The sequence below is a fragment of the Mirounga leonina genome, unplaced genomic scaffold, assembly GCF_011800145.1.
Source record: "Mirounga leonina isolate KUSES-001 unplaced genomic scaffold, KU_Mleo_1.0 Mir_353, whole genome shotgun sequence".
Lineage (NCBI taxonomy): Eukaryota > Metazoa > Chordata > Mammalia > Carnivora > Phocidae > Mirounga > Mirounga leonina.
The window spans coordinates 745,313-768,769 of NW_023270699.1; the positions used below are offsets into that span (position 1 = coordinate 745,313).

General features: G+C 62.3%; 1 protein-coding gene across 1 annotated transcript; it reads right to left on the bottom strand.

Annotated features, from left to right (window-relative positions):
- Positions 1-941: 941 nt before the first annotated feature.
- Positions 942-22,745, bottom strand: COL6A1 (collagen type VI alpha 1 chain). Its single transcript, XM_035030021.1, has 35 exons — positions 22,535-22,745; positions 21,812-21,941; positions 20,280-20,480; positions 19,266-19,425; positions 19,004-19,132; positions 18,875-18,895; positions 18,705-18,725; positions 18,584-18,628; positions 17,744-17,797; positions 17,179-17,223; positions 17,025-17,051; positions 16,776-16,802; positions 16,644-16,688; positions 16,392-16,445; positions 16,127-16,189; positions 15,328-15,390; positions 15,140-15,193; positions 15,010-15,045; positions 14,755-14,817; positions 13,193-13,255; positions 8,002-8,064; positions 7,246-7,308; positions 6,846-6,896; positions 6,651-6,686; positions 6,052-6,114; positions 5,869-5,934; positions 5,300-5,335; positions 5,008-5,044; positions 4,679-4,687; positions 4,357-4,490; positions 4,055-4,164; positions 3,759-3,942; positions 3,501-3,681; positions 2,545-2,574; positions 942-2,425 (listed from the first exon to the last, which is right to left on the bottom strand). Exons 1-35 carry the CDS (start codon positions 22,629-22,631, stop codon positions 1,803-1,805), a joined length of 3,084 nt encoding a protein of 1,027 aa, XP_034885912.1. The 5' UTR covers positions 22,632-22,745; the 3' UTR covers positions 942-1,802.
- Positions 22,746-23,457: the final 712 nt, after the last annotated feature.

Genomic DNA, 23,457 nt, shown 5'->3' on the forward strand with positions numbered 1-23,457 from the left:
ACCCATTTTGCAGGGGATCAAACTGAGGTGAAGGGGCCGGGGACTGGCTCAAGGTTACCTAGCTGCGGGCGGTGGGGAAGGAGCCAGGCTCTCTGGTGGCTCGGGGCCCTGAGGCTCCACGCTGCAGGTCAGGCTGGGGGCTTGCGGGGCGTGATGGGCACATGTTGGGTTGTGGTGTGGGCCCTGTGGATGACGGCCTGGGCCCATGGGACATCAGAGCAGGGGCTGAGACAGGGAGTCAGACACCCCGCTAATTCTGTCTGGGGGTGCTGTTCTCCACTGGAGTCCTGCCTCTGCCCCCCTGCCTGGCTCTCCAGGGTGCATCCGGGGAGGGCTGTCCCGTCCCTACCCCACTTGCCGGGTTCCCTGCAGGCCAGGACCGCATGCAGTTCCCACCGCCCACTTCTGCTGGCCCTGGCACCTGCCCGCCTTTCCCCCCGGGGCCTGAGTGTGACCAATCCCACGTCCTCCCCTCGCTCTCCGGCAGCCCAGCAAGAGGGCGGCGATGAGCCCTGGGGATCAGTGGTTGTGCATATCCTCTCTCCCCATCCACTCTGCCCTTTCTGGGGCCAGCGCCACGCCCACGAGGGGACAGCCATGGCCCCAGGCCACCTCTCTCTGGACCCCGGCCACATGTCCCAGGGCAGCTTCCCGTGGGGCCTGCTGGTCCTCCAGGACTCGCAGGGGCTCTTGGTGTCAGAATGCTGGCCTCTGTGGGGTTTTGGCTTGTTGGCTCTGGCCAGCTCCCAGCCCCGAGCCCTCATGTGCTTCTGATTCTGCAGAATCGGGGTGTCAGGCCCCTCCCACGTCCTGCCGCTCGGTAGACGGTCCTCCCCCACCCTCCCCAGACCCAGAGGCTGACAGCCTGCTTGCGTCTCCAAGTTCCCTCCTGTTAAGGTGGGAAGTACCAACATGGGGGAGATTGTAACTCCTCAGAAAGATGACAGCAGAGTGAAAACTTTTATTTCGAAAAGTTGTGGACATGGACGCAGGGAGCAAAAACACAGGAAGGAGTAAAAATAAAACTAACCTATAAAGAGGGTCTTCAATAGAATGTAGAACCAATCACTCCCTTGAGGAAAAAGAGCTTTGGGTTGTTTTTTTTAAAAACAAAACAAAACAAAATAAAAAACACATCACTTTGTGCCACTGGCTGGCCCAGGGGCCCAGGCCTCCGAGCAGATGGGGAGGAGGGTCTACAGGATAGCACCTTCGTTCTTAGGGTTTTCAGGGATGCGGGGTTAAGGAGCCACCATTTTCTGCTGTTTGCTGGAGATGCTGGTCCGAGTTTGTCTGCTCGCCCTGAGCTCTGCGGCCCAAGGAGGTGGGAACCGAGGTCTGAGCCCTGAGCAGGGAGGACCTTGTGAGGAGGAGCTTCCTCATCAGGGGTGATGCTTGAGAAACCCCCTCCACCCTGCCTTTCCAAAAACAAAGGGTCCATCTCATGCAACTTCACTAGCAGACTTCGAACACATACATGAAATGCTCACTAAAGAATCGGGTAGGAATCATGAGAAAGATCAGGCTAGGAGGGAGGTGCGGGGAGGGGGTCAGAGCTCAAGCGGCCCCCCAGGAAAGGCAGGGAGGTTTTGGGGATTCAGAGCCTGCAGGAATTCGGGGGATGTTAGCACAGAGGGGAGGGGATGGGTTGGCTGGCTGAGTTGTGGGACCAGAGGGGTGGGTAAAACACACGCGGCTTTTCAAGCCTTTTCTTTACAAAAACGTAGCTCGTCAGGTCGGTCAGGAACATTCACATCGCATTTTACTCCCCATTTTAGCAGTGGGAGAGGGGCCGCCCAGCGCTAGCCCAGCGCCACCTTTCTGGACACGGTCTGGTAGAAGACGCCGCGCAGCAGGGCCTGGTAGCTGGGCACACGGAACAGGTGGCGCTCGCCAAAAGCCACGTCATACTCGGCCGTCTTGCCCGTGACCAGGACGCGGATGTGGGGCTCGTTCACCTGGCGGCCCACCACCACCACAAAGATCTCGATGTCCGCCCGCTGGGCCTCCTGCACCACCTTCTCGATGGCCGCCGCCGTGGCCCCCTGCGAGTTGCCGTCGGAGAAGAGCACCAGCTTCTTCTTGGCTTCGCGGGGCGAGGCCTCACGGTAGAAGCGCGTCACGTAGCTGAGGGCATCGTTGACGTCGGTGGCGTCGTTGAAGAAGTCCATGCCGTCCACGGTGCTGGCCAGCACGGTGTAGTTCTGCAGGAACTGCAGGGACCCGCGCCCCGGCCGCTGCTGCCCGGGACCGCTGTACTGCACCACAGCCACGCGCACCTCGTGGGACGGGCTCGTCCTGCCCGCCGTCAGGAAGCGCTCGGCCAGCCGCTTGGCGAAGCGCTTGGTGGTGTCGAAGTTGTGGCTGCCCACGCTGGCCGAGCCGTCCAGCAGGATGGTGATGTCGGCCGGGGAGGGGAACGTGACTGCGGGGCGGGGGTGGGGGGTTAGGGCGCGGCCGGCCGCCCCGGCCTCCCGTCACCCCCGACCTCCTCCAGCCCGCGGGAGCCCCACAGCGCCCTCTCCACACACCCCAGGTACTCACTTGGGCAGGTGTAATCTGGACATTTCTTGTCTGTAAATGAGGAAAACACAGCATGAAGCCAGTGACCTCACGGACCACTCTTCCATCTGTAACCCCCCAGCAAGATGGCACCAGAGCCCCTGTGTGGCAGGCGCCGCGTGGCCGTGCGCGCAGGTGACACACCCCGTGCCACACTGTCCGCGGGCCACGCTAACCAGGTGCTGGCCACGCGGGCAAATCGGACCCCAGTAGCTCTCTCTGCCTGCACTGTGGGCTCCGCTTTATGGCCGGAAGGAGCCCAGAAGGACATGTTCTGAGCTGGGGGCTGGGGAGTGGTCTCGGCTCCAAGGCCACCCGCGACAGGAGCGTGTGGATGGACCACAGCGAGTGTGAGCGCTCCCAGGACAAAGTAGGCAAAGCACAGGGCAGCCCACACTCCAGGGAGCGCCTGCACAGACGCCGGGCCACGTGGGAGCAGGGCCACGTGGGAGCAGGGCCATGTGGGAGATGGGCGACGAGGGAGCCGGGCCACGCGGGAGCCGGGCCACGCGGGAGATGGGCCACGCGGGAGCCGGACCACGCGGGAGCAGGGCCATGCAGGAGATGGGCCACGCGGAGGCCTGGCCACGTGGGAGCCAGGCTGCACGGGAGCCGGGCCACGCGGGAGATGGGCCATGTGGGAGCCGGGCCACGCGGGAGATGGGCCACGTGGGAGCCGGGCCATGTGGGAGCCGGGCCACGTGGGAGATGGGCCAAGTGGGAGCCGGGCCACGCGGGAGCCGAGCCACGTGGGAGCCGGGCCACAGGCCCCTCCAGCAAGAGTGTGGGGCCTCTTGTGGGGAGGCGCCCGTGCTGTTGGCCGGGGGTGTCAGGCTCCTGCAGCAGGAGGTCATGGGGAGCAAGAGGAGAGCGCGTCTCAGCTGCCCCGACGCAGCCTCCCAGCACAGCTGCGTGGAGGGCCCCCACCCCAAGCCCACCTATACAGATCTGGGCGGTGACGTTCTTCAGGAAGTTGTCCTCCAGCAGCTCCGCATAGTTCTCCTTGACCAGCGAGATGCCTGGCCGGCCCGGAGATGCCAGGCCTTGGCAGGAGATGACGTTGAGCTGGTCGGAGCCGGCGACGTAGCCGAACATGTCCTTGATGCCCACAGAGACCACCTGTAAGGGAGGGACGGTGTCGGCACGGCCCCGGCGGGGAAGGTACGGCAGCGCGTGGGGCGTGCGGGTGGCCCCACCTGGATGTCCGGGCCGCAGAGCACGCTGAGCGGGGTGGTGTCCCTCTGGGTGTCCGAGCGGCCGTCCGTTATGACGAGCGCAACCCTGTTGTTCTGGGTGGGCGGCAGCAGCCGGTTCCGGGTGTAGTGCAGAGCCTCCCCCGTGAACGTGCCGCCCGCCATCCACCGCATCTTCCTGATGGCTCTGTGGGGCGGGGCGCTCACGGTCAGCGCGGGCGCGGGGCTCCGGGGCAGGGCCGAGGGCCGGGGCCCCTCGGGGACCATGGGGGTCGGGCGGCCGGGCACACGGCACTCACTCCTTGAGCTCCTGGACGGTCCTGATGCTGGGGTCCCTCAGGTCCACGTGCTCCTGCATCTGGTTGTGACTGTACTGCACCACTCCGGCGTGGGACTGCCCGGGTGCGAACTGCACGCGTCGCATGCCCCGGTCAGGAGGCGACGCGGGGCTCCCGGCAGCCACGCCTCCACCCGCCATCCGCCCCCGTGCTCTCACGCTCCGGCAGGAGGAGGAGCACCGCCCCGGAGCCCGGCCCCCTCCAGCCCGGGGCCCGCACAGAGCCCTGCTCCCCGGCACGCAGCGGGCCCCGGGCTGCCTCACCTTGACCAGCTCGTCCCTGCTCAGCCGATCCAGGACCCTGATGACGAAGTCCTTGGCGATCTCGAAGTTCTGCAGGCCGATGCTCTCCGAGCTGTCCAGCACGAAGAGGATGTCGATGGGTCCACACTTGCACTCTGCGGGCAAGGACAGCGTCAGCGCTGGGGGCCTCCCTGGGCCCCACTCGGCAGAGCCACACCCTCCTGACCCAGGACCCCGGGGCTTCTGGCCCCGTCGTGCAGGGTCCTGGGGGAGGACGGGGCGGGCCAGTGGGCATAACCCCGGCACCCACAGGGGACACCCGAGAACCGTGCTAAGGACTCACCACAGCAAGCTACGGAAAGAGCAGAAAGAAGGTGTTACATTCCAGTGTCGTACTAGGAATCATAAACCCGCCCGCCTGCACTGCCCTCCGCCGGGTGGGCTGCTTTGCCCAGCGCCCCGGCCACCCGGCCGGCCAGTGGGGGTGACAGTGGCCTGGCCCTGCATCCCCCCAGGGGGTTCCTCGTGAGTGGGGCACACTCCTGCCCCCCTGCTGGCACCCCACCCCACAGTTTAAAAGATCCCTCTGTGAGCGCCAAAGGTAGGTGCTGGGGCCGGCGGGACCTAATTCTTTCCAACTAAGACCCTTCTTCAAAGAGGAGAGATACTCACAGCACATTTTCATGATGATGTCCAAGATCTCACATTCCTGCAGGGGAAGAGAAACACACACCGGGGCTGAACGGGCCCTCCGGGTCGCCTTGCCCCGGGACCACAGTGGGATTCCCTTTTCAGGGTGATAGGCACCTGGTGCAGGGACACCTGACGTTGTCACTGATATGTGGACACCCCGCGTCCCTCCATGACGATCACATGCCCTCCTGTTGCCGTCATGGAGCCCCACCCCATGGGATCCGTGGCCAGAGTGGTCAGCCCCCGAGGACGTTCAAAGACACCCACTTACATCTGGTCCCGGCGGTCCTGTGTGTCCTGGGGGTCCCTGTCAGAGGAAGGAGCGGAGGAAGGTGGTAAGAGCGCATCGCTTCCTGAGCTGCGGGTCTGATGGGAGCCCTGAGCAAGCCTACCCCTGGCCCTCCTGGCCCTCGGGCTGACCCCACCTCCCAGTAGGCGCCCCCGGCCCCTGCACACCAACGGCTGCTGCAGAGCCCCTGATGGCCTCCTGCTCTGTGACGGCTGGGGCAGCAGGTGGGCTGGGCATGGCCCGTGTGCGGCTCCCCGGCCCTCACCACGGGTGCAGAGCTCATTCCAGTCTGATGGTGCCGTCGGGATGGACGCCCCCCTCGGCACCCGCCCTGGGCTCTGCTGTGCTCTCCTCACGTCTCACCTGGTGACCAGCGGCTCCCCCTTCTCTGCAGCCCCCACGACCCTCGAAATGGCCCGTTGCCTCCCTCCCGTCAAAGGGCCAGCCTTCTTGAAGCCTTGCCCAGAGCCCCGCACCCCAGGTTCCTGCTCTGACCCCCCTGCAGCCTCAGAGTTCCAGGGTGCCCTACCCTGGCTGGCCACGCCACTCACCTGGGGGCCTTCGGGGCCCCGGTACCCCTTTGCTCCTTTGACGCCTGGGGGTGAGACGTCGTTGTTCTGGAAGGGAACAGCACCATGTCACCGACACAACCACCATGGGCAGACCATCCGTGGCTGTCCGTCCACGGCCCCGTGTGTGGTGCCCACGCCCGCCCGGGTGGGCTCTGCACTCACGTCCTCTCCAGGGTCTCCGGCTTCTCCCTCATCCCCCTTGAGGCCTGGGTAGCCTTTAGTGCCCTGCAGGGGACAGGGGAGCACGTGGTCAGCGGGGCGGCTAGACCTAGGGAGCGGGCATGTGTGTGTGGCTGGGACCCTGGCCCAGCGCTGGAGTGGGTTCCACCCTGCGGTGGGCGGTGGCCAGAGACACATGTCCACTCAGGCGAGGCCGGTGGGCAGGGTGGCTGTCACCAACACCAGCATCCAGCGGTCCCTCTCCTCCACCAGATTTCTATTTTAAATCGGCTCTATTAACCATAAGTCACAGCATCACGTTTCCTTTGTAAGAAGCAAAAGTTTTAAAAGGAAAAGATAAAGGAGACACGGTGTCCTGCCTGGGGAGACACTGAGGCCAAGCACCGGCCAGAGGACACCCCAAGGTTTGGGGGGTATCAGTGCACCCCTGGGCCAGGCAGGGGCACCCACAGACTGAGACACGTGTGGGCGGGGCCTTGGCGCCGAGCCTGGGCCGAGGATGCACGTGTGAATGTGTGCAAGTGGGTTGCATGCATGTGCATGTGAATGCACCAGCACCCCGACGGCGGGCATGTACTCACATTTATCCCGGGGGGGCCCCTGCTGCCTGGGTAGCCCTGCAGGGAAAGACAGGACAGTCAGGCCAGGCTCTGGTTTGGCTGGGGTGGGGGCCCCAAATGGATAATCCTGACCATCACTTCCTGGGCCAGCCTGTGGTCCTGGGCCCACCCCGCTGGTGCAAAGGGGGTGATGGGGCAGGACTCTGGGGGACTCACAGGGAAGCCAGGGAAGCCCTCGGTGCCGTTTCCGGGTGGGCCGTCTTCCCCCTGTGGAGAGGAGAGAGACCACGTCTGTCACTGGGAATCGCCTGGGCTCAGGGTGGTCCCCGAGGGGCTTCACCAGCCCATGAGGCGTCCCCTGTGCAGGATTGTCCTGCGTGTCCCCAGACTTTGGAGCAGGAGGGGCGGTGCCCACGGTGACCACAGGGACCACAGTGGTTGAGAGGACCGTCGCCTGTGGAGAGCGCACCTCTCCAGACACAGCAACTGGGACCCTCAGACCCTACGTGGAAACTCTTCCTGGCAGAGGCCCGGAGCCCGAGCCCACGGCTTCTCCAGCCCCAGCAGCCGGGCGTCAGCCCCACCCAGGCCCTGAGCCCTTGGGACCGCCACTCACCCTTTCACCCATCAGGCCGGGGTCTCCAGGGGGTCCTGCGGGCCCTGGAGCTCCTCTGGAACCCTAAGGAGGGGAAAGGCAAGTGAGCAACGCAGGCTCAGAGGCACCACGTGTGCCTGAGGAAAATGAAGGGTGAGTTAAATAAAACAACATGCTTCTGCTCATAAGCACAACAATGATTAAGAGAAGGGTTTTTAAATCCATCATCCTGGGGCTGCCCACGGGGCTAACAGACCTCCTGCCCAGTAACCCACCCAGGGAGCGCCCCAGGACATGGCCAAAAAGGGGACCCACGTGCTTGCGGACAGTTACCTCAGGGGCTGGGGGCTCCGGACAGGCCAGAGGCCCAACCCCAGAGCTCCGAGAAGCAGAGGGACACAGCCCAGGTGGGGCTGCCGAAACACACGTCAGTCAAGGTGTGCAAAATCATTAAGGATTTTAGCAAACGTTTATAATGATAAAATTAAAAAAAAAAGACACCTTTGTGAAGCCAAATTTATAAGGCATAATCTGCAAATAAGAAAAATACATTGGAAAGAAATAAGCTAAAATGTTCTATTATTTATCTTTGGGTGGTCGTATTTTAGATTTCAATTGTTTTTTTCCTGCATTTTCCAAATTTCCTGAAAGACACAGATACCACGAATCACACTAAAACATCTGTGTGCATCCTAGACCGGGGTGTGGGGGGTGTTCCCGAGTCCTTCGGGCCCTCCCGGGGCTGGGGTGTGCGGGCGGGGCGGGCGGGGCACTCACCTCAGGCCCCGGGGGCCCCTCGTCACCTCGGTAACCTTTAGGTCCAGCGGGGCCAGCCTCGCCCTGCAGAGACGGACACGCAGGTTGTACCCCCTCTCGGCCCCACAGCAGCCCCCGCCCCAGACCCACACGGGCTGGTCTGCTTGGTCCACACTTCTCCCTGGAGGTCAGCTGCCTGCCTTTCTGGGTCCAGAGCCTCGGTGCCCTGAGCACTTAGGGACATCCCCGGCCAGGCCCGAAGAAGGGGTGAGCGTACACCACGCGTGGAGCCGCCTGGCCGCTCTGGACCCCGCCAGCCGCCGCCCTACTGGACTCAGAGGCCTGTCCGCCTGCCCCGTCATCCCCCCACAGAGGCACACAACTCCCGGTTATCCGGCCTGTCCCATCAACCAGCAGTCAGCCGGAGGCTGCCACCGTCTTGTTCTCCTGCGGCGACCACAGGAGGGTCCAGCTCCGGCCAGGGCTCCGGCGCTGCGCCTCAGGCCCTGACATCACCCACAACCTGGGACTTCGCTCGCCAGCCACGGGGACCAGCAGCCCCTGACTCAGGGCTGACAATCGGGGCCAGGAGGGACGATGGGAAACAGAGGCCAGGCCAGGGGGAAGCGCGTCCCAGGCCCCACGAGACAGGAACGCGGCGGCCGCCACGCGCGGGACAGTTTCCGCGGCTGCCTCAGCAGCGGGCTCGCGGGGCGGGTGCCTCCTGGGACGCAGCCTGAGGGCCCCGCGGCTCCTGGCGGGCGATGCTGGCATCCACCGGGGGAGGTGGTGCCCACTGCAGGGACCAAAGGAGGCAAGAGGCGAGGCCAGGACGGTGACCCTTCCTCCAGGTTCTGGATTGCTCCACTGCTGCTTCTCGGGATTTGGGAGAACACATTGCCCAGAAACTTCCGCCCAGACACCCCGGTGCAGAAGCCAACTGCCCTGACAGTCTGAGCTGACCCTCCTCCCCGCCCCCCACGCAGGGTTCAGGCGAACGGGCGACCCAGGAGCCACAGGTCAGATGCAGACCCTCCCCAGCTGGACCACGGGCTGGAGGGACACAGGGCCTCCTCCCCAGCAAGGCCAGGGGTCCCTCAGCACACCCCCTAGTCTTTGGTAGTGTCCAGTTTTTACACTGACGGTGGCCCTGAAAACTGGAAACTCAAGAGTAAACCCCAGTGACGGCTCTCCCTTGTAGTGCTTTGGGCTGTCAGTGTCTTGAACAACTTCCTGAACTGTGCTGCAGGCCAAGGACCAGGTCATCGGGCAGCGGGATGGTTGCCAGCTTGTCCTGACGCCGGAACACCGCCGGGGAGCAGGCACGCGGCGAAGGCAGGGGAGCCTGGGGATGTGGCGGCGGCAGGAGCAGCCTCTCCGGGACACCTACTGTGAGGCCCACGGCAGGTGCCATCATGCGAACGGGGGCAGGAGAAGGACAGAAGGCCCAGGGATTCCGGGAAGGCCCAGAGAAGAGATGCTAAAACCTGACACTCACGTCCTCTGTCGCCAGGAAAGGTCGCCCCTGCCATAGGCCTTGCGAACACGGGCTCTCTAGTCACAGAAAAGGCCAAGCCAGGTCACGCCCACCTCACTTCTAGCCCTAGTAGGTCCTCCAAATGAATCAAAGAGGAAGCAAAAAATACAACGGAAGAGGGGAATGTACTTGAAATCTTGAAAATGAGCAGGACATCCTAAACAAGTCACCGGGACAGTCACAGGCAGATGGCAAACTTGGAAAAACGTCTGCACTGTGGATAAGGGCCTCCTGCACATCAACACGGCAACGCAGACTTGACGGAAAATGAACTGAAGGAACAACCAGAAAGAGGGACATGGCCTGGAAACCTGAGAGACCACGCTCAGCATCTCCCATAAATACTTGTGCAAACCACGAGAGCACATGACTTTCTCCTGAAGAGCAAAAACACACAGATGGAGTTTGATGATCTCGCATGTTGGCAAAGGTGTGAATACAGTGGCTGTTTCAGGCTCTTGGGGGAATGTAAGGTGGGGCTAGATGAAATAGAGTTATCTGGCAAATAACACACACTCACACACTTGCTCACACATACCCTCTCACACACGCACACGCTCACATACCATCTGGCCAAGAAATCATGCTGTTAAGAATTTATGTTTTGGAAGCAGGAAATAATGTCCAATGGAAAAAAGACAGTCTCTTTAACAAATGGTGTTGGGAAAATTGGACAGCCACAGGCAGAAGAATGAAACCGGACCATTTCCTTACACCACACACAAAAATAGACTCAAAATGGTTGAAAGACCTGAGAGACAGGAGTCCATCAAAATCCTAGAAGAGAACACAGGCAGCAACCTCTTTGACCTCAGCCGAAGCAACTTCTTCCTAGAAACATCGCCAAAGGCAAGGGAAGCAAGGGCAAAAATGAACTATTGGGACCTCATCAAGATAAAAAGCTTTTGCACAGCAAACAATCAACAAAACCAAAAGACAACCAACGGAATGGGAGAAGGTATTTGCAAATGACATATCAGATAAAGGGCTAGTATCCAAAATCTATAAAGAACTTCTTAAACTCAACACCCAAAGAACAAATAATCCAATCAAGAAATGAGCAGAAGACATGAACAGACGAAGACATCCAAATGGCCAACAGACACATAAAAAAGAGCTCAATATCACTCGGCATCAGGGAAATCCAAATCAAAACCTCAATGAGATACCACCTCACACCAGTCAGAATGGCTAAAACTAATGTCAGGAAACGACAGATGTTGGCGGGGATGCGGAGAAAGGGGAACCCTCCTACACTGTTGGTGGGAAGGCAAGCTGGTGCAGCCACTCTGGAAAACAGTATGGAGGTTCCCCAAAAAGTTGAAAATAGAGCTACCTTACGACCCAGCAATTGCACTACTGAGTATTTACCCCAAAGATACAAATGGAGTGATCTGAAAGGGCATGTGCACCCCAATATTTATAGCAGCAATGGCCACAATAGCCAAACTATGGGAAGAGCCTAGATGTCCATCAACAGATGAATGGATAAAGAAGATGTGGTATATATATACAATGGAATATTATGCAGCCATCAAAAGGAATGAGATCTTGCCATTTGCAACGACGTGGATGGAACTAGAGGGTATTATGCTAAGCGAAGTAAGTCATTCAGAGAAAGATAAGTATCATATGATCTCACTGATATGAAGAATTTGAGAAACAAGACAGAGGATCATAGGGGAAGGGAGGGAAAAATGAAACAAGACGAAACCAAAGGGGAAGACAAACCATAAGTGGCTCTTAATCTCAAGAAACAAACTGAGGATTGCTGGAATGGAGGGGGGTGGGAAGGATTGGATGGCTGGGTGATGGACATTGGGGAGGGTATGTGCTATGGTGACCGCTGTGAATTGTGTAAGACTGATGAATCACAGACCTGTACCCCTGAAACAAACAATACATTATATGTTAATAAAAAATTAAAAAAAAGAGAATTTACGTTTTGGATGTAGCTTTGGATGTATTTCAAGATGGATGGATGGATGGATGGAAGGATGGATGGAAGGATGCATGGATGGATGGATGGAGAGATGGATGGAAGGATGGACAGATGGGAGGGTGGATGGGTGGATGGATGGAAGAATGGATGGAAGGAAGGAAGGATGGATGGAAGGATGGACAGATGTATGGAAAGAAGGATGGAAGAATGGAAAGAGGGATGGATGGATGGATGGATGGATGGATGGATGGATGGATGGAAGGATGGACAGATGTATGGAAAGAAGGATGGATGGATGGAAGGATGGACAGATGTATGGACAAATGGAGAGACAAACGAGCTGACAGACAGCAGGCAGTGACATTTATCACAGTATTTTTCTGTAAGCAAAATCCCGGACGCTGTCTGCACACGTGTGGACAGGGGACTAGACGGGGGCATTCAGCAAGCTTACAAGTGGGGTCCATGGGTACTGACCTGGACAGTCCCCAGGTGAAGAGCACTGCAGTACAATGCTGTTTGTGTAAACAACATGCATACCCCCACACCCTCTCACACACCATGCTTTTTCTGGAAGGACTCTAGAAGAAACTAAATTTTAGAAGAAAGTAAAATTGATCGTTGTGGGTGGAGATGCAGGGATGGAGGATTCTGCTTTTCCATGTAAGCCTTGCTCCTGCTAGAGTCACTGATTGAACCACTTCTCCAAAACAGGTGAGGCGGCCTATTTACAGGGGTCTTTTGTCTACAAGCCACAGAACTTCTATACCTATTTTATTTGAGAGAGATTATCTGCCTTTACTGCCAGGAAAGGGGAGAACCAGACACTCCAAAGTCTCGGGCTCTGGGCCCACGGCTGCAGGGCTCACGGCGCCCCTTCGCTCACAATGGCCACAGGCCTGGGAACGGCTGGCTCCCAGCGAGCCCAGCTTGCAATTATGTGGGAGGAAAGTCTCCCACCGAGCTGCTCTCGTAGTGGGTCCTCGCCCGCTGCCCCCCACATGGGAACGGACCCAGGAGCGTTTTTAATTTTCCGTCAGGAGACTTGGCAGCCCTATTGTGGCTGCTTCCTTCTTGTTTTTTAAAATTCCTTTTTGGTTAAAATCCCAATTCCGAATTTCTCTCCACAAGAAAAGCCACCAAAAGATTCGAAGCCACAAGCCAAGCCCCACCAGAGCCCGAGGCCTGGCCCCTCCAAGGGCGGCCCCCACACGCGGCTGCTGTCCCGTTGGGAGCTCTCCACCCCCGTGGGGGGCCCTCCTCCTGCCCACGGGGAGGCCCCATCCTGGCTCAAGGCCACTCCTTCCATCTGCCCAGACCCCTCCCTGCAGGCCGGGCAGCCACCTCATCTCCAGCAGGCGGAATTTGGGGATGCCCAGCGAGTAACCCCCATCACAGAGCAGCAGATGGGCCGACGGGGTCTGGGCTGACCAAGGGGTTGCCCAAGGGGTGTAGGGAGGATGTGTCCCACATGGCCCCTTCCTGTGCTCTCCTGGGGGGTGGTCACCCCAGGCCCAGGGCCTGGGCGGCAGGAGAGCTCGAGCTCCTCCCTGTGGGGTTTCAGGGCTCAGGCCCCCGGAACAACATGGCCTCCAGGCAATGAGGCAGGAAGACAGACCCCTCCTTGCAGGAAGCCCCCCAGTCAGAAGTGAGCCCCCCCTTAAGTTCGGGAGTAGCTGTCAGCCCTCCTGCTGGTGTGAGGATGCGGCCCGCCCCATCCCCAGGCTTCCTACCGGGTCTCCGGGGACACCGACGGGGCCTTCTCGTCCCTGGTCACCTTGGGCTCCAGCTTCGCCCTGGGGAGGAATGAGCTGGTGAGTGTGGAGGCCAGGAGAGGTCAAGCTGCCTGGGTGGCACCGGGCAAGGCCGGGGTCCCCCAGTTCTCCGGGCCAGGAAGTGCCACGGTCCACTGCGGGCCTGGCCTCATACTTCCTCCCAGGTATTTAGCATGCTGGGGCCGTGTGCACGGCCATCTGGAGACTTGCGTTCTCAGGAGGCCACAGTGAGGAGGCCAGCGCTCCTCCTGAGGCCGGAGGCAGCCCCTTACGTTTGCTCCTACTTCAGCCAGCTCCCTGACTGGCCCCGGGGCCCAGAGCTGCTGGGGTGCTCCCTGGGGTGCAGCCTGGCCTTCGGTCCCACTTCCCGATCTCAGCAAGGTAGCTTGGGAGGCGCAGGCCATGTTATCCCTGACATCCTGCCCCAACCCCGGTGCTGGGGGTCGTGGGGCTCGGGGGACGATGAGGAGCAGGGACGGGGCAGAAAGCAAATCTCTCCTCCAGTGACCTTGGCCTCAGGCTGAGCCCGCTCTCCCCGTCGGGACAGCCGGACACATGTCCTCAGGAGGAGCGGCTTTGCCTAGATGGTCACAGCAGGAGGCACCGCATGGCCTGCCAGGCAGCTGCAAGGCCTGGTCCACACCCGGGGTTTGAAGAGTATCGTCCCCTCCTCCGGGCTCCAGAACGCTGGGGTGGGGCCTGTTGCCCCCTCCTCTAACCAGGCACAGGCGGTCTGGCCTGCCCTCGGGGTCCTGCAAGACCTTCCCAGTGAACCATGGGGCCAGAGAAAGCTCCGGAAGGAGGTGGGGGTGCGGGCGGCAGCTGGGCGAGGTGGCTGGGCCGTGGGGACCAGTCCCAAGTCTCCTGCTCTTCAGGTGGTAGGAAAGAATCATTCCAGAGCGAAAGCTCTTCCGCAGCGTTTACAGAGCTGCTGGGGGAAGCGGCAGGTGTCTGGGAAAAGCAGGTGTGCGATGGGGAGTTAAGTGCATCGTGCCGCGTGCGAGGCCGTGCAGGGACCCCAGGGACAGGTGAGCCGCGGTGTGAACAGCGCTACGGGTGCCTCACTGTGAGTGTGCGTGTGTGTGGTCTTCCCGGACGTGCTGGCCACGGTGAGGAGGGGAGAGGAGACAACCCTGCACTTTGCCCTCCTCATCTGGACCCACGGCCCCCCTTCTCCTGGCCTCCCTCAGGCCCCTTGAGACGCCTGGGGCCAGAGAGTCAGGGCCAGGGGTCGGGGCCGGGAGTCAGGGTTGGGGGTCGGGGCCAGGGGTCCGGGCCGGGGGTCAGGGTCGGGGCCGGGGGTCGGGGCCTGGGGTCCGGGCTGGGGGCTGAGCACAGGAACTTCCTGAACCAGGGAGACCGCCTTTGGGAAAACAGCAAGTGAGGGTGGGTCGCCTGAAATCTGGGGGCCAAAGGGACATGGTGTGTGTCCTGTGAGGCGCATGGCCTGACCCCGCCTGACCTCAGGCTCTGTCCCCCTCCTGGGGCGTGGGGTCTCAGTTGGATGGATGGTGACTCACCGGGTCTCCCCGTGGGCCCCGCACACCTGGGGTCCCCCGTGGTCCTCTTTCCCCAGGGCCGCCCTGTGTGGAGAGAAGCAGAGGGAGGTGAGGCCGAAGCTCAGACACGACATCGAGGAGGGGGCTCGAGACCTGGGTGTGGGCTGACCTCCCCCATCAGGACACCCCATCCTTTCAGAGACTGGGGTCCCGCCAAGCTCAGATAGGAGCTTCATGGCGAAGCCCAGGGCCCAGACGTCCCTGCACCCCACTCACCCTCTCGCCAGGTGCACCATCTGGTCCTGGGTTTCCCTGGGATTAAGAGGAACACACATCAGTCAGTTTGGGATGGAAACTCTGCTTCAGGCAGGGAGTTGGGAGCAGGAGATGGAAGGTGGGTGCTCACCTCGTCACCGGCTTCTCCCTTCTCTCCTGGGGGACCAGGCAAGCCCGGCTCACCCTGGGGGGACAAGCGTGGAACCGTCTGTCTCCGACCCTGCTCTGGAGCCCAGGGCTGCGCTGGCCCCTGCTCCTGGAGGCCCTCCAAGGGCCTGCACCCCACCCGCCTGCCTTGGGGGCTCCGTGAGTGCTCACCTCGTCTCCAGGGGGGCCTGTGTTCCCTGGCCTCCCAGGTTCCCCGTCAGCTCCAGGGGCACCCTGGAAAGATCCGAAAGGTCAGCCTGCGGGGACCCTGCCCCAGGCCTCCTCACCCAGACTCCAGGCCGCTCTCCCTCACCAACCACAAGAGCCTTGTACGCTGAGGACCCTCACCCACGTCTCTACAGGAATCCTGCCTGAGGCCACCTCCCCGCGGTGCCTGCTGGGGTCAAGCCCTGAGCCGCGAGCGTCTCGGAAAGTCAGGTTGAGGCCCCACAGCCATCGGCCAGATCCTGAGAATCGGCCCAGAAGTCGGCGTGGTGAGGATGCCCTCGGAGCCGGCAACCTTACCTGCCCATCTCTCCTAGCACTTCCTGTCGCTGAAAACGCCAGAGTATACCAGCAACAGAACGCCGTGCTCTAAGTTAGGCTCAGAACTTGCATCCTCATTCTTTACTTTTCTGCCTGCTTGTAGCCATCAGCATCCTGTTTATTCTTAAATCGTGACTTCTGCACGAGCAGATGGATTCCAGGCCGCGCGGACAGGTGGGCCATCTGGTCCGCTGCAGGCGGGCAGTGTGCGGGCCTCGGGGCACGTCTGAGGCTCCGTGACACCGGGTGGCAGGGGCGCCTGCCCTTGGTTGTGACGTTTTCCACCCTCTCCACCCCAGCCCCCTGCCGGCCCCTGTGGAGGCCTGGGCCTTGGACAGTGGGTGGAGAATCTGACTCCAGGAAGAATTTCTGAGTCAAGCTGGGTTGGCTGGGTAGGCCGGGAGGCCCGATCCATGTCACTCACTTTCTCTCCTTTCTGTCCGAAGGCACCTGCGTCGCCTTTGGGCCCCGGGGGTCCTAGAGCGCCCTGGTGAGAAATTGTAGGGGGTCAGGCCTTGGTCTTCAACAAGCAGCAATTGGGCTGGGCACAAATACATTGGACACTGGAAAGGTGGGTCTGCACATGGTATGCCCCACCGGTGACGTCTTTGAGCATCAGGAGAAGGGTGGGGTCCCCGTTTGCTCCTGAGAACTTGGTCTTAAAATGTCAGTGACAGAACACAACTTACGTCGAATCCGGGCGAGCCCTTGCAGCCTGGCAGGCCGGGGTACCCCATCTCCCCCTGGAAGGAGGAAGGCAGATCAGCAGTCAAGACCCTCACTCTTGCTCATACACCCCCTCCCAGGAAAGCCCCAACAGGATGATGGTCTGAACTTGGCCAGGAGCCTTGGGGTCCACGGGGGCCTGGGGCTCGGCAAGAAATGTCTCCTGCCTTTCTTGCTACCTCCAGGTCCCCCGCCCTCCAGCCCGGCAAACTCACTTTCATGCCGTCCACACCATCGATGCCACGCTTGCCCTTCTCGCCCTGCAAGGTGCAAAGACCAAGGAGGGGTTCACAAAGGTCAGACGGTACCCCCTGGGGCAGAAAACAAGTCCCCACCCCCACACTCACCTTGTAGCCCTTGGCTCCCCTGGAGCCCTGCAGACAGGAAGAGAGAGTGAGGGGGGTGGTCCCCCAACATGAGGCAAGTTCCCTGGAAACTGGCCGGGGGCATCTTCCCAGGGAGGCAGAGGGGGGTGGACCCCCCACCCACTCATGGAGGCTCGGACACATAGGACATGGGCAGTGTTGTCCTCCCAGACGGGGGAGGGGGACAGCTCTGTGCCCTGAGGGACACGACCTGAAGCCTGCCTTACTCACCTTCTCCCCTCGGCTCCCTTTTTCTCCCTACAGAGCAGAGGAGAAAGGGGTGTCACTGATGTCCCAGGGCCCAATGCCCTGGGACAAGCCCAGACGTGTTTCGGCTGCACCCCTAGAAGGGCTGGCCGCTCCGAAAGAGGAGGAGGAGACACACCTTCATCCCCTGGTAGCCGATGGGTCCGAGGTCCCCGGGCCTTCCCTGGAACACAGCGGGGGGGGCATGTTAGATGCCCCTGGGGGCACAGGCAGCCCCCCCAGTCTGCCTTGCCCCCCACTCTGCTCAGGCCTGGTCAGCCAGAGACACCGGGCTGGCTGACCACTGGCCCGAGTCCCAGAGAGCAGCCCCAATGTGAAAGCTCTACCTCCCACTCCTGGGGGTCTCCTCGGGGGAGCTCCAGGGAGGGGAGGGGAGGGCGAGGTCCAGGGCCCCCAGGAGGAGAGGGGGTGGTCTGTGGGGAGACAGCCCTGGGCTGACCCTCCACCTGCCCCACCGAGAGCTGGGCCTGAGCGCAGGTCTAGGCAGAATGTGCTGGAAGGATGGCTTTGCATGGGTCCTCTGCCCTCACTGCCTTGGGTCCATATGCTCTGAGGGTCAGGCCACATGACCATGGTGCCCAGAAACCAGCCATCCTTCTAGAATCGTCCACCGAACCCAGCTCCCCTCCCAGCCTCAGGCTTCTCAGCACCCCCACCCCCAAGGTCAGGCACTCGGCACTCACGGGGTCTCCGGCTTCTCCTTTCTCTCCTGGGAGACCTGGCTTCCCACGTTCTCCCTGGAACACAGAGCAGATCAAGGTTAGGGCACAATTTCTGTTCATTTCTAATAACCTGGCGGAAAGGACCCCTGACTTGCTCCCAAGAAAAGGATTAACAAGATATTCCATGGACCTTCAGAGTCCTCGGGGTGCTCAGGCTCCTTGCCTGTCACCGTGGCCTGCCCTGGGATCTGCGAGGTCAGGGGCCCCCGCCCCCTCCCACAGCCCACCAGGCCTTGTGCTGCTCCACGTTGGCCGGCTGGCCCTGGCCTTTCTCTCGGGCTTCCGCGCCCATTCCTGCTGCGTGTGGGGCTCCCAGGCTGGGGAGGGGGCCGTGCTCATGCGGCCTCGTGGTCATGAAATCTAACATTTTTCGGAGTAGCCAAAACCCTGCACTTTGATGAGCAATCTGCCCAGTTGTACATGTTGCCCACTAAGGTTGACTGTCTGTATGCGCCACACCTGGCCTTGGGCCCCACATTTGCAGCCTGGCCCCAAGAAGGTGCACCCAGAACGCTGGAGCCTGCGGCCAGACCCCACCCCCCACACTAGCCTTCCCTCGGCCACGGCATCGGCCGCAGGGTCCCTGTGCCTGGACTCTCTCCCCATGGGTGGGGGCACCCGCTCAGCGAGGGCCCCCTTCCCTCTCCCCACACCGGGTGTGGGTGGGCGCTCTGTGGGGGTTCAGGACAGCTGCCTGGGGTCCCACTACGTCCCTCACACCAGAGGCTTCAGGCTGCAGGGACATTTGTCCAGCACTGTACTGCACATTCTCTCCCTCCAGGGAGGGGTGCGGCCACTCACCTCGTACCCGGGGTCTCCCCGTGGCCCGGGAGGTCCCCTGGCAGGCTGCAAGACAAAGGGAAAGGTCAGCCTGAGCTAGCATCCGGGGTGACCCCAGAGGTGGTCAGTGTCCCCCACTCACCTGGCATTCGAAGGAGCAGCACTGCGGGAGGAAGGACAGAGGACACTTTAGAAAATGGGGCTCTGCGGAGGGCCCTGGACACCCACCTGGCTGGTGATGCCCTGGACAGCTGGGGTGGGCGGGCGAGAAGGGAGGGGGAGGGCAGGGGAGAGAGGGGGAGGGGCTCCTACCACTTGTTCCACATTGTTTTTCTGAAAAGCGAAACGGAAAAGAGGAATTAATTTATATTCAGAGCCGCAGGATTTCCCAGCGCCCCGGACTAGGAGCAGACGAGGAGCAAGGGGGCAGCGGCTACTCACGATCATGTCGATGATGGTGTCGATGGTCTGGGTGATGATCTCCTCGGCGTCGCGGTTCTGCCCCCAGTCAGCCGCTGTGAAGTTTCGTCGGTACATGTGGTCTGTGGCGATGATGCTCAGACGCGGCTCCTGGTGAGGACAAGGGATGAGGCCGATGACGGCTGGGAGCCTGGCCCCTCCCCATCGCGGCGGCACATTGCCTGCACCCCAGGGGGGGCCCCCAGCCCCTGCCTGGAGCGGGTGCGGGGACGGGGACACCTACCAGGTGGTCGGGTGTGATGGCCACCGAGAAGACTTTGACGCCCAGGTGCTTGGCCTCGTTCACGGCGTCCTCCAGGCCCCCACACGGCTCCTTGTAGCCCTCCAGGGGGTGCCCATCGGTCACCACAATCAGGTACTTGTTCTCCTTCAGGTGGGAGCCCCTGCAAGGGGGTGGGCAGCAGTGAGGCCCCCTCCAGCGCCCGCTGACCCTGACAGCTCAGGGCACCTCTGGAACAGAGCTGGGACCCCCAAGACTGGAGGTGAGGAGCCGGGGGCTAGAGGCCCTGGAGGGAGACCCGGACCCAAATGCAACCTCAGAGGGCGGCTGGCTGCTACGCTGGGCAGTCTGTCTCTGCTCGTCGATGCTGCCTGTAAATGGGGCTGTAATAAAGGGTATTAAAACAGAAAATAAAGGTTCGCAGGATCACATTTCTCTAAAACACTCTCTTGGAAGACGCCCATGTCCCCAGGGGAGAGGCCCGGGTCCTTGCCCCCGGGAGGCACCCTGACCGTGGGATCGGTGACCACAGCTAGCTGGAGGGACGGCTGAAGAGGGACGGCTGGGGCACTGGGGGCTGTCCGGGCTGAGCTACAGCCGGGAACAGATCCTCTCCCGGGATGAACCACGGCCGCTGCCGGCTCTCCCTGCAGCCGATGGACGACGTGTGTGGAGCCAGCCCGGGGGCCCCGGCGTCTCCCAGGAGAGCCCTGCCCTCGGTCCCTGACCACAGCACCACCTCCGCAGTGGCTGGGACACTCCAGGCCCGGTGGGCCTCCCCCTTCAGTGGCTGAGGACACAGGGGCAGCTCAAGGGGAGCAGAGGGATGGAGAGTGACCCTTGGCAGCCACGGGAGCGGCTGGGTGGGGCCACCGGCGTGGCCCCCGGGCACTTGCACTGGTCCCTGGGCCAACCGCGAGGAGCAGCCCCGAGGGACAGCCCCCGAGGGACGCGCTCGGGACGCCGGGAGGCACAGGCCTCCACACGGGGAGCTGCGTGCTGACGGCGGGCACTCACCCCACGAGGAGCTCCTCCAGCCCCTTCTTGATGGCGCAGTCCGTGTAGGTACCCTTGCCGAAGTACTTGACCGCATCCACGCTGGCCTTGAGGGCGTCGCGATCGCCCGGCATGGGCCTGAGCGGGCTGATGATCTCCACCTCGTCGCTGTAGTGTAGGGCGCCCGCGTTCCACACCAGGCTACGGTCACAGCGGTAGTACCTGCCGAGCACAGGGCGCAGTGAGCGGGGGCCCTTCACCGCGGGCACCCCCAGGGCCCCCCACGCCGCTCCCCGTGTGTGTCCGCCCACGGGCACCAGGGTCACCCCGTCACAGGTGACACACTGCCCAGCCCCGTCACACCCTGGCAGCGGGGGCCCTGCCCTGGGGACCACACGTGGCACGGCGGGGTGGGGGCGGTCAGAAGGGCCAGCCCCAGCCAGCGAGCGACCACCATGGCCCCTGACCTCCGGGACCCTCAGGGGAGGAGCCGTGGGCACCTCCAGGGACGGAGCCTGGTTGGTGCTGGGGCAGGTGACAGGGCGGGGGAGGCCAGCTCTAAGTCAGTTCTACGTGGGACACCCTGAGTGGCCGTCTTCCCCTGCCCCTGTGCACGTTTGCTGGAGGCTTCCAGGGGCCTACCCTGTGGGGCCTGGGGGAGACGTGCCCAGCAGCCTGTTCAGCAGCCGGCATGACCGAGGCCCCTACAGTGACGTCAGTTGCACAGTGGGGAAACTGAGTCCTAAGAAACTGAGGAACAAGGCCAAAGGCACCTGGACGGGGTGGGGGGCCTCAGGACCCCAGGCATTTTGGCTGAATTCAAGGTTTCAGGTCATATGCCCCTCCCTGGGCAGCCCCCTCCCTGTCCTCGCAACCCCCTCAAGGTGGGCGGGCAGCTGGGTGCCCGGTCCCCGAGTCAGCGGGTCAACAGGGACCAGGTCGGAGTAGGCCCAGGCCCTGCCCAGGTGAGTGGGGGAGGAGCCTGGTTCTGACCGTGACCCTCCCCCATGGCCTTGGCCCCCATGGGCGTGTCCAATTGCAGCCACACCCACTGCTCTAGGAGACCCCCACCCCCCAGCTGCAGATGCTTCAGGCAGATGAATGAGTGAGTGAAGCTGGCTGGCCCTCGGGGCCCTCGGGCCAGGACACTAGAACACCAGGACGCTGGTCAGGACACAGGCTCTGACTGTCCACCCGGGCAGAGGTCAGTGTCCAGGAGGGGGCAAGGGGGGCCTACCTCAGGCACCGGGCGGAGCCACAGAGCCTCCCACCAACTCCTGAAACCCACTCAGTTGGGGGGCAGGGAGGCACATTTGGGGTCCGGGGAGCCCCCACGGCAGCACTGTCCCCAGGCTCCCGGCTGACCAGGCAGACGGTGCCGCCCCACCGGTCCGCTCCTTCTCACACTCGGCCTTTTTCTGGCCCATCGGAGCCACTGTGGACGCAGGAGGGTGACTGCATGGCCTGGTTCACCCCGGCCTTCTAGATGGGAAGGGGGCTCGCTCTGCCTGCAGGGCCTCCCCAGAGGCTCATGGATGTGCCGGCTCTCCTACCTGTCTCTCAGGTTGTCGATGAAGCTCTTGGTGAAGGCCTTGACCTTGTCCACCAGGGCTCCGTAGGGCTTCAGCCGCAAGGCCACGCTCTCGGAGGTGTCCAGCACGAAGAAGAGGTCCACAGGGCAGTCTGGCCAAGCACGGGGTTGGGGGCCTGAGGCTCACGCCCTGCGCCCTCCTGGGCACAGGGAGGCCACTCCCCCAGGTGCGGGCCCGGCCCCGGAGAGGGGGGCAGAGTGACTGTGAGAGCCCCCCGTGGGTCCTGGGAACCCCGCCGGCTGGGGGGGAGAGCCACCACCTCCCGGAGGACAGGGAGCCCCGCCCTGGCCTGCAGGACCAGGCCGTTCGCTCTGCACTGTCCCTCTATGCATCCAAACTTCCAGGGGCACGACCTCCTGGACGAGGTGTGAGAGCACCAGGACCCTGGTTCTCGACTGAGTGCCCGGGGAGCAGTCAGACCGAAGGAACCCAGGGAGAGCAAGAACGGCGTTCTCGGGGCGCTGAAGGCTGAGGCCGGGATGGTGTCGCCACCCCCCCCAGGCCAGCCTGACACCCCGGGGAGCAGGGAAGCATGAGGGGCCCAGGGCCCAGGCCCTGCTGGGGGCCACGCCCGGGGAATCTCACGACCCCGCGGTCCGCGGTCGGCGGCTCTCACGTCGGAGGGAAGGGTGGGGTCAGGCCCCGGCCGCCCAGGCAGAGTCAGGGGAGGCGCGAGTCACTCACCCTGGAAGGCTGCGGCCCTGGCGTTGCCCGGGACATCCTGAGCGGCGGCCCAGCAAGCCTGCAGCAGCAGGGGGAGCAGAGCGCGGGCCACCTTCATGTTGCCGCCCCAGTGTCACCATCCAGCGAGCGCTGGGGTCCGGGTGGGCCGGTGATGACCAGAGGCCGAGAGACGAGTAGTCTCTGCTCGCCGGCGAAGTCTCGGCCGGAGGGCGGGCGGGGGAGGAGCTGGGGCGGGGGCGGTGCGGAGGGCGGGGGTCTCCCGGCAGTGAGTCACCGCCCCGCCGGGCTCGGCTCTGGGCGGCTCCGCCCCAGCACCCCGCTGCGCGCGGGGCTTGTGGCCCGGTCTGGGGGACATCCGTGGGCTCCCCGCGCACCGCGTACATTAAGACGCCCGATGGAGAGCGTGCTCCGCGCATCGGGTCCCCCCGAGCCCCGCGGGTCCTTCCCTTCTTGTGGCATTAATCGCCCGTGGGCGCGGTGGGGGTGGCTGGGACGTCTCAAACCCACTGCGTGGTCAGAGTCCCCAGTTCCTGCTCTGAGAACACTCCTTCCCAGGTTAGTCAATACATACTTGGAAAAGATGTTTCAGTTTTTAGTCCGGGAAAGCAAAGCCACCGAGCCTGCGGCCGCCGCGGCCCGGGCGCCAGACTCTCGTGGAGCCGGACGTCGGCTCCGTGTGCTGTGTGTCTTCTATGCTGTATTCTTACAGTCAAGTCAGCCAGAGGAAAGAGTTGTTAAGGTATTAAGAAAACCGTCAGGAAAACACGTTTGCAGAACTGCGTAGTTCAGAAAAAACCTGTGTGCAAGTGGACCCATGCAGTTCAAACCCGCGTCGTTCGAGAGTCAATCCTCTCTCTCCCCATATATACGTGGGCACCCTGATTGTGAGGAGGGGTCTGAAGGCCCCACCCTGGGGCTCTGTG

Excerpts from the sequence above, each read along its gene's own strand:
- COL6A1 (XM_035030021.1), bottom strand. The coding sequence starts at position 22,631 with ATGAAGGTGGCCCGCGCTCTGCTCCCCCTGCTGCTGCAGGCTTGCTGG. Across the intron at positions 15,046-15,139 it reads AGGGAGAAGCCGGTGACGAG|GGAAACCCAGGACCAGATGG; the intron begins GTGAGCACCCAC and ends TCTTAATCCCAG. Across the intron at positions 6,115-6,650 it reads GGGGCCCCCCCGGGATAAAT|GGCACTAAAGGCTACCCAGG; the intron begins GTGAGTACATGC and ends TGTCCCCTGCAG.